The 12,369-nt window shown below is 43.9% G+C and overlaps 1 protein-coding gene across 1 annotated transcript; it reads right to left on the bottom strand.

Annotated features, from left to right (window-relative positions):
• Positions 1-4,860: 4,860 nt before the first annotated feature.
• Positions 4,861-5,678, bottom strand: LOC138369258 (uncharacterized). Its single transcript, XM_069332196.1, has 2 exons — positions 5,585-5,678; positions 4,861-5,162 (listed from the first exon to the last, which is right to left on the bottom strand). The coding sequence occupies exons 1-2, from the start codon at positions 5,676-5,678 to the stop codon at positions 4,861-4,863; spliced, it is 396 nt and encodes a 131-aa protein (XP_069188297.1).
• Positions 5,679-12,369: the final 6,691 nt, after the last annotated feature.

The following is a 12,369-nucleotide window of genomic DNA, read 5'->3' as shown; positions in this document are numbered from 1 at the left end:
CTGGGAGTTATGCGCATGCGCGACTTTTGAGCAGCAAGGAGACTCTCGCAATATTAGATACACTGGCAGCACGGTGTTCTGAAGCAGTCCTTACACATCTTACAATCTAGCAAGCATCCGTACATCATTGGGCTTCAGATTGAGGACGCAGCTTACCAGAATCACGGACATCAGATCGGCAGGCATTTATACCTCTTTTGTTCTATTTAACGAGCTCTTAAATATGTTCATGTAGGTGCCCTGTCGTAACGCTGCAGGCGATAAAATAAACCCCATGTAAGTGCTGTTTCCACCCCCTCCAAATATTTAGATATTGCATTTATGTGTGTGAATACTAATTTGGAGTGGAAATTATGGAATTTAATTATTGCAGCATGGTGCAACACCACTGAGGAAGCGTGTCACTGTCACATACTCACGTGTTCCTAGGATCACTATCTCAAGCTGTTTTCAGACTTGTAGAGATTGGACTTCACCTACGTTCCTCTGTCACAACTGAGATTTAATCAGCTTTCATTGTTGCTAGTACCTTTTAATTATTGAGAGTCAAAGCATTTTTAATCATTGCATATTAATCAGATAAATGATTTGATTTTTAACATGCAGTAGTATTTTATCCATTACATTTTTGTTCATTATCTATGTGTGTGCATAATATCATTATTATTATCGCATAATATATGTTGCACATAGATTAATCTCATAGAAAAACCCCCCAAAATGTGTCATGGGAAACTGGTTCTGGAAGGTATAGAATATACGGTTCATTGTTTAATTGCTTAATAGAATAATAGAATTTAATTACATATAATCATAGAGATCCATAAGCCACTAGTTCTCTCATTTAACAGTGTCCTTGTCTCTGTTCGATATGAGGATGAGAAAAAGTACTGGAGCAAGCACAGTACCCTGGGAGACTGAGCTCTTCATGGTTGATGGGCCAGATTTGATTTTGTTGACTATTACACATCGGGTTCTATTAGTCAGAAAATTGTTAATTCATCTGCCTATTTTTCCGGTAATTCCTTTTGAATGCATTTTATGTGCAATAACACCATGGTCACATTTGTCGAAGGCTTTTGCGAAATCTGTGTAAATTACATCAGCGTTTTGTTTGTCATCCATAGCATCTAATGCCATATCATAGTGGTCCAGCAACTGTGATAGGCAAGAGCGCCCTGTTCTGAAACCATGCTGTCCGGGGTTATGGAGATACTGTGATTCCATGTATTTTGTGATCTTACTTCTTAGCACTCTCTCAAAGATTTTTATGATGTGTGAAGTTAGTGCTATTGGTCTGTAATTTTTGGCTTCTGCCTTATTTCCTCCTTTATGGAGTGGTGCTGTCTCTGCGGTTTTTAGTATGTCAGGGATAACGCCAGTATCTAGGCTTTGTCTCCAAAGAATGTGAAGGGCCTGCGATAGTGGTTGTGACGGATTTCGGCGCCATCTACGATCTGGGTGCCGAACTATGCAAGTCGACCCTCCCAGAAATCATAGCTTTCCATCTTTTAGTCTGCCAGACTGAAAGGTGACGAGGAACCAGAGGCAGGCCAGGGAAGGCAATTAAGTCGGGACAGTGGAAGACAGAGGTCGACCTGGATGGACTAGGCAAGTGGGCTGGTCGAGCGTTGTGGACTTTACTCCTGGGGGTGCTAGCTAGTGGGGCTAGAAGAGCGCTGTTGACTTCGGTTCTGGAAGGTACTAGCCAGTGGGGCTGGTAGTTTGCTGGCTTTGTTGCTTGGGCGTACCAGCGAGTGCGCAAAGAAGACCCCGGCAGAAGCAGTTTGTGATTGTCAACCGTGAAGCAGGCTAGCATAAGGGCAAACAACGCCAATCCGTTTGACCTTTCATACTGTTGTATATATTATATATATGGATTCTTATGGTGATGGGGAAATAATAATGGGATATTTTAAGTCTCATTTAATATTGCCTTTAAACATTACACTATATTTCCACCAAGATTAGGGTCCTCTGAACTAGAATAGGATCACAGTGTATAAAGAACCCGGTTACGAAGGGTTCGTAACAGTGGTTTTTTACAGTTCGTGATGAATATAGCTCAAAGAATCGGGGCCTGGTGCAGAGTACATAGGCATACTGTCTACGGCTTCTTCAAAATCCAGTAGGGATAGGGTGACATCTAATATATGATTTGATGTTGGTAACATATCCATGAAAAATTCACTTGGGTTATCAATATTCAGTGTGTTTAGTGGCTCGCTGAAAAGAGTCTTACTGATTCCTCAGTATTTCGCTCATTTCTTTCTTGTCATCTCTGAAAGTTTCATCTCCCTTTCGCAGGGGCCTCATACCAGATGTAGTTTTTTTTATCTTGATTTTGCATAGGAGAAACAATATTTCGGATTTCTTTCACTGATGACCTTTTGCTCTTTGCCTCTCCTGGGTTTTGTATGATTTCTGTAACTTTACAGGAACTTTACCTAACCTTTTTAGGCCTTCTTGAGATAAGGTGCGACTCAAGTTATTGCTCCCAAGTTGTTGTTCTTCACCTATAGAGGGAACTACGTTCCTGTTCCAATCTGCATCTCTTCTGCTTTTATCTTAGGGGTATACGGTGTGAGCATATTTCTAGTACTACTGAGCTTATTTTTTCCAGGCAGTGGTTCATGTTTGCATTTTCTAGCTGTTCTTCCCAGCTTATTTTTGTGACGTCTTGGTTTATTTGTTCTCAGTTTATCTGTTTATTATTAAAGTTGAATTTGCTGAAATCTCCTCCACTGGGAATCGGGACTGGTTTTGAAGGTCTATTTCCCATGCTTTTCAGAATTTCAATAAAGGTGTGATCTGAGTAACAGGTATTTGTAATCATTATGTTCCTAATAAATTCATCATTATTAGTGAAAATGAGGTCCAGCGTGTTCTCCCTAGTTGGTTCTACTATTTGCTGGTTTAAGGCAATTCTGTTGCACATTCGTAGCAGATCATTTGCATGTGACTGTTCATTTAGTCCCGGAATTCTCTCTGATACAACTGTATCAGCCATGGTGTTCCATTTCAGGTGCTGTAGGTTGAAGTCCCCAAGCAGGATGATTTTTGAGGCTGGATTTTTGAGGTTTTGCTAGCAGTGTTCTATTTTCATTAGTTGGTCTTTAAACTGCTGAGGGTTTGCCCTCGGTGACTTATATACAAGGACAATAACTACATTTAAAATCTATTTTGATTATTAGCGCTTCCACCATATCATTTGAGGTGTTTAGCAGCTCAATACAGATGAGTGTGTCTTTGATGTAGAGGCTGACCCCACCCTGAAGCCGGTGTTTCCTGTCACATCTGAAAAGACTGTACTCCGAAATCCATATTTCACCATCATGGTAGTCCTTGGTGTGAGTTTCCGTTAGGGCTGCAAACACTGCATTTGCCTCGTGTAAGAGGCCATCTATGAAGTGCACTTTGTTACATTTGCGTATTTTTTATACCCTGAATGTTGGCAAATAAAAATGTTATGTTTGTGGAAGTGCTGATGCTTTACTTGGTGTTAATATCTGAGGCTCTGGTAAAGAGGCCACTGTGTTTGCGTCCTCTCTAGCATTTGAGAGTTGGAGGTAGAGTCTGGACATTTTTAGCCATTCTTCTCTTCCTTCTCTTGTTAAAAAATCATCCTGGTAAATAGTGTTGTGGCTGCTTTCATCGAGGTGGTTTGTTGGTCTTATTTGCTTTGTACGTTTTATATGAAAAACTTGAAACATTCTTTCTTATTTAAAGAGTTCTTGCACAGTTCTGGGTGAAAGAGATCACAGCTTTTGGTACATTTACCAGTACTAAAAAGGACCCTGCTCTTTCTGGGATGATCATATTTACAGTGTCCATTTGTTCTCCCTGATATCCTATGCTTACCGATACCCCATTTATAATATCGGCAGATTCTGGGTCCTTGTTTTGTTTTAAAAACCCTGGCGCAAATATCGCGCCCGGTTTATGCGCCGATACCGCGCCCGACCCCAACGTCGCGTCCGGCGTCGTCGCATCCGGTCCCGACGCCAACGTCGCATCCGGCCCCGACGCCAACATCGCATCCGGTCCCGACGTCAAGGTCGCATCCGGCTCCGACGCCAATCCGGATCCCGGCACGCTGAGATGTAGCTTCAATTCTGGTTTTGCCTGCGGTGTCCTTGACAATTTGTTTGAAAACATTGGAGATTTCCGTGCAGGCAGTTAGAAGTGATTCTCTGTGTTCTACTGGAGTTTTATAAAAAAATTACGATCATCTTCAAGACAGTAATATTGTTCATTTCACAGAACCAGTACACCGAATGGTCTCTGGGACCAATTTTCCTGGCATTATTTGACATGTTTGCACATATACTGTGTATGGCTGCTGAGCATAGTTGGCACTCGAAGCTCTGGTGGTAATCTACTTCCTTGTTGCATTTTGTGCACATCTTTACTAAAGTCATTCTGACCATAATGCTTCTGGTCAGTGGTGGTGGTGGTAAGGCAGTGGTTGTTGACCAGTGGTAAAGGTGGGGGGGGGGGGAGCGACCCTTCACAGCCTACCGAGTGTGTACACAAGCCTCGTGGCCCCTGTACACAGTCTGGTGTGTGTGTGTGTGTTGCCTCACTATTCACTGAATTATACGTTCTAAGTTTTCCACGTGGCAATTTTCCTACACTTTAAAGCCATTATGCCTGTTTTGCTACCGTTCACTGTTCACCGTATCACTGTTCACTATTGTCTAAGAAGGGTGCACCAAGCAGATACACATTGAAGTTTTCACAGCCCCATACAAGAGCTTCCTTCTCTGTTTGACTGTATCGTTGTTCAATATTTGTGAAAGAACGGCTGACGTAGGTAATTACTACTCGGAACTCTCGTTAACCCGGTTTGTGTTGGGTTTAAATAGCACCTAAACTAACATGACTAGCATCCATAGTTAGCTCGGTGTACATTGATGGGTCAAAATATGCAGCAGTCGCATTCTCTACTAGTGCATCTTTCACAGCATCAAATGCATTTTGCTCGATATTACTCCAGTACCATAATGCATTTTTCTTCAGGATCTCACGTAGAGGCTTCGTAATGGTAGCAAAATCTGGAGTAAAGCGAGAACAGTAGTGAGCCATTCCCAGAAAACTATGTATTTCAATGGAAGTTGAAGGTGGTGCGGCATTCTTGATATCTGCAACTTTCTTAGGATCTGGAGACAATACTTTTGTCACTAAAAACAAGTTCAATGAATTTAATTTTATGTTGATTGAACTCACACTCTGATCGGCCTTGCGTCAGATTTTCTCGTATGCGTTGCAATGTTGCACGAAAAGCGTTGTCGTGTTCAGATTAGGTACGGCCATAAACAATTGTCATCACATGTTGTCAGCATTACTTATATCTTGCAATACCCGGCTGATTATATACTGGAATACCTCAGCAGCACCGTTATTACCAAAACTCAGGCGCTTGTACCTTTGCAGACCTCGATGTGTCGTAAACGTTGTGAAGAAGCAACTCTCATCATGAAGTTTAAGCTGATGTTAACCCTTGTTTAAATCTAACTCTCTGAATACAGTTGCACCATTCAGGCGGTAGATCATAACATCGTGGGTGTAGGATGACGTTCACGCATTATTGCCTTGTTGGGAACACTCATGTCCACACAAATGCGTATCGCATCTGGATTCTTTGGCTTGGGCTTGTGACAATTGGGCTTACCCATGGTGTTGGGCCTGTTACTGGTTCAATGATATCTAGTTCCATTAGCCTATCCAGTTCGGCATCGACTTTCACACGAGTTGTCTACCCATATGGCTGTCAGCGATGTGGTTGGGCAACTGGAATTACATCTGGGTTGATGTGCAGATGTACTTTGCTATCAGTATAACCACCTATGGATTAAACGGATCAGAGAATACAGCATCAATAGCATCAACATTGTTTGCAGATTCCACTGCTACAACATTAGGAAGCTGAAGTAGCCCCAATTTAGTTGAAGTCTTGTTTCTGAGCAGACTCCTTTGCATTCCAAACAACATGGAATGTTGCAGTGAGCATTGCACTCTCTGACTTTATATCTGCAGTGAAAGTTCCAACCCAGGAAACAGTTTTAGGTTGCCACAACGTATCTGGAAAGTGTTTGAAAGCAGTGACAATGTTTGTTTGTACATATTAGATCGTAATTGTGTGTGGTTGTAAATGGGTTTCTACAACTTACTGCACTAAACGTTGGCAAAACAAAATTTTGAGACCTTGTGGCAACCTTAAATGCTGCATAAAAGTAGTTTTGTGTGATTGCTGTTATATATAAAAATGTAAAAATATATATAAAATATATTTCTACATTTAGTAAAATAAAACAGGATCATAATAAAGGTTGGCTCAATATTTTTATTTTAAATATTATTTATTAACATTGGCTCGCATCTCAGTGTCATGCCTTGAGATGCCAACATGTGATGGTATCCAAAGGAGTTTAATTTCAAATTTGTTTTCTTTAGCAGCTAAAACATTCATTCGAATATCACTGACTATTTTCTGGGTGTCACTACTATGTGCGTTCAATGCCTGGAGTGCACTCTGCGAGTCACAGTATATAAGTTCACTGCCTTTGTCCTTTAAAAATTCAGTGGCAAGGTATATGCCTGCAAGTTCGGTTTCAGTTGTACTTGCCCAGTCATTGACGTGCTTCATTGCTGTATGTACGAGAGAAGATTGTTCAAATATATTACATGCGCATCCGGTACATCGTCCACCTTCTTCTACAGAACCGTCGGTATAGCACTGATACACATCGTTACCCATACCCTGAGTACTCTCAATGATGCTTTTCAGTGTTAACTGTTTTAAGAGTGTAGAGTGTACACTATCTTTCTTGGGCGCATTTACAAAATCAACTGATAGATCCCAGTTATCCCATGGAGGAATTGGTTGATTAATCATTGCGTTGGGTACATATTTAATATTTTGATGGAGTTCGCTATCTTGTAGAACCAAAATGCAGTATCAGATTTCGTTCTTCTTTTATAGACCTCAGGTGAGTGTAGCATATTAGAAAGTTTAGCTTGAAATTTCATGTGATGCCGAGATCTACTCAATGCGTTAACGCCGAAAACTGTGCTAATAGACAAAATTCTCTCACTTATGGTAGGTAATTTTAACTCTGCTCTCATATTAACTATTTTTGTGGACTTTGAAGCCCCAAGGATGAGACTCATAGCTTCATTTTTCAAGGTTTCAGGAGATTTCAGCTCTTTGTCTGTATACTGTGTGAGATGTTGAGCATTGTAGTCAATCACAGAGCGTATAAATGATACATAAAACATTCTAGGAAGTCTCACGTTAATTCCATGATTGACACCAACAAGGACCCGCAAGGGCTTTAATCTTTCCCACAGTCTCCTCTTGAGGGAAGAAAGGTACCCAGGGTCGTTAATGGGGACACCAAGGTATCTGTAAGACTCGCAGTTCTCAAGTGTTCGCCCATCTATATGATAATTGGCTGGTGGAATACCACACGGAATGAGGGCACGAGTTTTCTGTACAGAGGTAAGGAGGCCACATTCCTCAGCTCTAGTAGCAAAAGCATCGAGCAGAACTTGCATTCTAGGCTCGGAAGCAGGCAGTAAACATATATCAGCATAACAAATGAACGTGTCTTCACTATTAGTTGGAAGAACTTTACGTTTGTGCATCAGAACGTTAAACAACACGGGGCTGAGGACCCCTCCTTGTGGAGTTCCCAGTTCAAAGTGTTTGCTCTCTGTGCTTTTAACACCATTAAACAAAACCAACCCGTTCTGGCACTTTCGTATAATCAATATTGACTTATTAAATACGTGCATATGTGACATACTAAACATACTAGTTTACCTTGAAAAGATTCATAGAAAACACCGACCTTACCTAACCTTCTTAGTATGTTAAGATAAGCATCTTATTGCTTCGCAATTACAATTATTACTTAACCTATTATAGGTATAGGTTAAGTAATAATTGTAATTACGAAGCAATAAGATGCTTATCTTAACATACTAAGAAGGTTAGGTAAGGTCGGTGTTTTGTATGAAGCTTTTCAAGGTAAACTAATATGTTTAGTATGTCACATATGCACGTATTTAATAAGTCAATATTGACTGTAAGAAAGTGCGAGAACGGGTTGAACAAAACATATGCTGTTCGATTAGACAAATAGCCCTTTATCCATTTAAGTAATTTTCCTTGTATTCCCAGCTCGGCAAGCTGTTCTAGTATGAATTCTCTGTTTGCTGTATCAAAAGCTGCTGCTAGGTCGATGAAGACTGCTTGAGGGGAAGCGTCAATATGAGCGAAGTATTCAGCAAAACAGTGTTGTGTACTGAGCCCAGGCATAAATCCAAACAGTTGGGGTGACAAGTGCCCCTGTATACAATACATGAGTTGGTTAAGGACAATGCGTTCAAGCACTTTATAGACACACGATGTTAAAGATATGGGTCTATAATTATCTGAGTGTGGTTTGGGGATAGGAACAATGACACTCTTTGCCTAAGCATCAGGTAATACTCCTTCACGTAAACTCATTCTGTACAACACTAATAGTGGATTACCTGGTACGTGTGAGACTAATCTCAGTAGACTGTAAGTAATACCATCCTCTCCAGGAGCAGTTGATTTGCCCATCTTTAGTCCATGATTTAATTCCCATTCAGTTACATCATTAAGGTCCGACTCGTCGATAGCTGTACAGGAAAGATTGATGGTTCGTTGTCTGTTGGGGCGTGTGTCATTAACTTTGTGCTGTATGTTAATTGGGAGTGAGTTGCAGCTTGATGTTAGTGCTCATTGATCAAGGAGGATGTTTGCTTGTTCTAGTGGGCTGTGGTGCAGTGGTTTGGTTGGGCTGCTTCTAGAGATTTTTCGTATCTTCTCCCAAACTTCAACAAGTGTTATTTGCTCATTTATACTTTGTAGGAACTCTTCCCAATGTTTATTATGTATAACGTTGCTCATGTCTCTCACCTCTCTATTTGCGACAAGAAATGCATGCAAGTCACCTTGTGCTCTGGTTCTTTTGTATGTTGTGACGGTAAAGTGTTGGAGTGTTGATGTTCGGCAGTCCTCCAATGGCAGGTGGCAATGCCTTGTCACACAGAAAAAAAAGAGACTGCTTGCATATTTGTCTGTGGTAAGGTAATGGGAAGACACGCAAAACATAAACAATGAAATTTTAATTGCTTTAGAAAACAAGATATGAACAAAGACAATCCCTAGACTTACGTAAAATTCAAAACAAGTCAACAAACAAAACATGAATAATTAATAAATGTGAAATTTAGTCTAAAACAAAATAATGTACAAGACAATAATAATAATCAGGTGCTGAGAATATTGGCTAGAGCTGCCACCTCCCTTAGTACACGACAGCCAGGGCTTAGTCTACCAGAGAGAGATGTCAACTCCTAAGAGCACAAAGATATTCTGAGGAGGACGGCATGAGCTGGCCCAGACATCGACTCAGGTAGAGGGCATGAGTGCAGGTGCTGTCGGCGATACACCAGCCAATCAGGAGCAGGCAGGCGGAGAATGGGTAGTTTGCTCATTGACGACGGGTGGAGAGCCAGTGTGTCTGGTGGTGCAAGGTACGCTTTGCTTCCTGGGCAAAACGTTTTGTGATACTGGTGGACGTATCTTTAATGTAGTATCTTGTACTTGTAGAATGACGTAAATGATATAGGGAAGAGCAGGCTCAATCTCTCAAGAGAGATTATCGTCACAATGTATCTCCCAGCTGTTTTACTCGTTCATGTTCTTTAACAAATACAGGGTCAAGGACCCACTTGGGTAGTGGTAGGTGTTGTCCACTTTGGCTAGGCTCACGGCTTGTTTCCCAGCACACCCATGTGTCATAGAGATTGGAGTGAGGAAGTGTTACCTGACCTCTCTGGAGGTTGGTCGTGGCTTGCCGCTTTGATCGCCAGGGGGTGTGAGTGTTTCTGCCCTCCCTGCATTTGCTATCGAGTGGTGCTTGGGTGTTTGTCGGTGACTCTCCATGATGGGGGGACCTCTTCCCCCTGTTGTGTGTGTGCACTCTGTAGGCCTGGAATTTTCTGGTCGTGTCGGGTATCCTGAAGTTGAACTGGTCATGTGTGACATGCTCTCTGTCCCCGTGGATGTGATTTATGGCACTGAACTGGTTACCACTCATCGAGTGATTGTCAAATTTGTTAGTTATGCAGAGTACTGTGCGTTTCTCCAGCGCTTCGAGGGGCAATCCTTGCTCCTACCGGGTGGTGCCGGCACTGTGGAGATTTCCGATCGAAGTGGTGCATTGACGTACGTGAGTGTTCATGGGGCTCCCTTGGAGTTTCCCAAAGACCTCCTGCGGCGTTACTTCGAGTGGTTTGGAGCTGTCAACAGTGTGAGGCTGAACAAGCTTTCCTTGAGGAAGTTCTAGGGTTTGCGAACGAACATTTGGACCCTGGGGATGCGCCTGAGGGCGGACATTGCGTCCTCCGTCCGGCTCCTCGGATATTATGCTCGGGTGTACCATTCCCGACAACCGCGGACGTGTTTTCGGTGTGGCCTGCTGGGGCATCAGGCTGCCAGGTGTTCTGGGGCTGCCATCGCCCCCGTAAACCAATTCCGTGAGGAGGATTTTCCGCCACTCCCTGTGGAGGAGGATTTGGTGGGTGGGGATGTGGCCGTCCAGTTGGCTGCTTGGGGCCTCCCTTTGGCGCCCAACGTGTCTCCTGCTGTTGTGACCCCTCCTCCAGAGGTTGTGGTGCCTTCGGATGTTCAGCCTGCTCCCGTTGGTGTCCCTGATGGTCCCGTGGGTTTTCCGGTGGATCGTACGTCATCTTCGTCTTCTCCAACTGCTGCGCATGTTCCTGTGCCCTCGTCATGTGTCTGGGCTGTGCTGGGTGCTGGGTGCTGGGGTGGATACAGGGACCTCCTACTGTGCTCGGCCTGGTACCCCATGTGGTTGAGGATGCTGCCGTTCTGTGAAGAGCGTCGGTTCACACAGGTGAGGCTGAGACCTGATGATGCGCGGCCAGAGCCCAAGCGTTCCCGGCATTCTTCTTCTGCCTAGGCTGATGTGGGAGATTTCGACGACTCTGGATCTTCTGGCGATGGCGGAGTGGTTCCGGTTGCATCACATTCTACGGTGGTGAAGTACACGTGCCTGCGGCTGACGGTGGTAACTCGGACTTTCCTTCTGGTGTGGTGCCTGTGGATCTATGCTTCGGGTGCGTCATCCGTGTCGGATTGTTTCTGTTCTTCGTGGGGGGGGGGGTTAGTTCCCCTTGATGAGGTTCATGGTGAGCGTGGTGACCTGGTGATGGTGTTGAGAAAGGCTGCTTGCTCTGGGGGTTCCGTGCCCCCGACCTTAGCCTCTGTTTAATCGGCAGCGGTTTTACCGCCTCTCCCGTCTCCGGCTGTCTCTTCTGCATCTCCTGCGGTTTTTAGGAGTGGTGTTACCGTCTGAGCACCCTTTGCTTTCTTCTGTGCAACCGGCGGTGGGGCTGTCTCGGCGGCCTACGGCCTATCTATGAAGCAGAAGATACCAGAGGCTTCTCTGGTATCTTCTGCTTCCACGGCGGAGGTGGTTCGCCAGCCCCTACCTCGTTATGTGACTTCTGTCGCCCAGCTCCAGGAACGGCCGTTTCCGCCTGATTTAGTGATTCCTGAGTTTATGCAGCCCCCCTGAAGCAGGGGAATCGTTCCCCTACCGACGTGTAGTATTTGATATGGGAGGCCTATAAGCAGAAATATCCTGTGTTTGAGTTCCCTGAGAAATATTCACCTCCCATTGAGGTTTATTCTCCTTTCAAGTGATTAATTTGTTTGCTACGTTTTGTGGGGTGGTGTTCGGTTGTGTGCGTGGGTGTGGGGTGAGGCTGCGTGCGTGCATGCGTGCGTGCGTGCGTGTGTGTGTGTGTGTGGGTGGGCCGGGTTTGTTTTCCCGGTTCCTGCGTGCTTCATATTTCCGGTACCTGGGAGTTCCGGGGTGCACTTGTTTGTTGAGTGATTGCGTGCCTTTCGGGATGCTTGTGTGGCCGTGCCTGTTTTTGTTCCCATTATCATGAATTGCTGATGTTAATTTCCATTTGTTTGTGTTGTATTTTTCTGTTTTCTTTCTTCTTATTGTCATTGTGTATTGGTTCCTCTCTGTATGGGGGTTTCCGGGGCCGGTAGGCTTGCTTTGTGTTGGACAGTTTTCTGTCCAACTAAGAACTTAGGTGCGGCTAAGTCTCTCGTTGTGACTACTGTGCCTTCTGACCCCTCTCTCTCTCTGGGGGTTCTCAACGCTGTCCGCGCCATGGCTGCACTCGCTCGATTCCTTTCCGTACTGATGTGTATCAGGCCTTGTTTGGTCCCGCTTCATGGGCCAAATACTTTGATCTCCTCCCTCTTGATTCTGTGCCTCCTGA

The sequence above is a fragment of the Procambarus clarkii genome, chromosome 27 (genome assembly GCF_040958095.1).
Source record: "Procambarus clarkii isolate CNS0578487 chromosome 27, FALCON_Pclarkii_2.0, whole genome shotgun sequence".
Lineage (NCBI taxonomy): Eukaryota > Metazoa > Arthropoda > Malacostraca > Decapoda > Cambaridae > Procambarus > Procambarus clarkii.
Note: the sequence above shows the minus strand (reverse complement) of the source record. Positions and strands in the feature narration are given on the sequence as shown.

What these genes read in the sequence shown, in the direction of transcription:
- LOC138369258 (XM_069332196.1), bottom strand. Translation starts at nt 5,678, where the DNA reads ATGGGTAAGCCCAATTGTCACAAGCCCAAGCCAAAGAATCCAGATGCG. An exon ending in TCCCAACAAGGCAATAATGC is followed by an intron (nt 5,163 to 5,584) that starts GTGAACGTCATC and finishes TATTGTCTCCAG; the next exon opens with ATCCTAAGAAAGTTGCAGAT.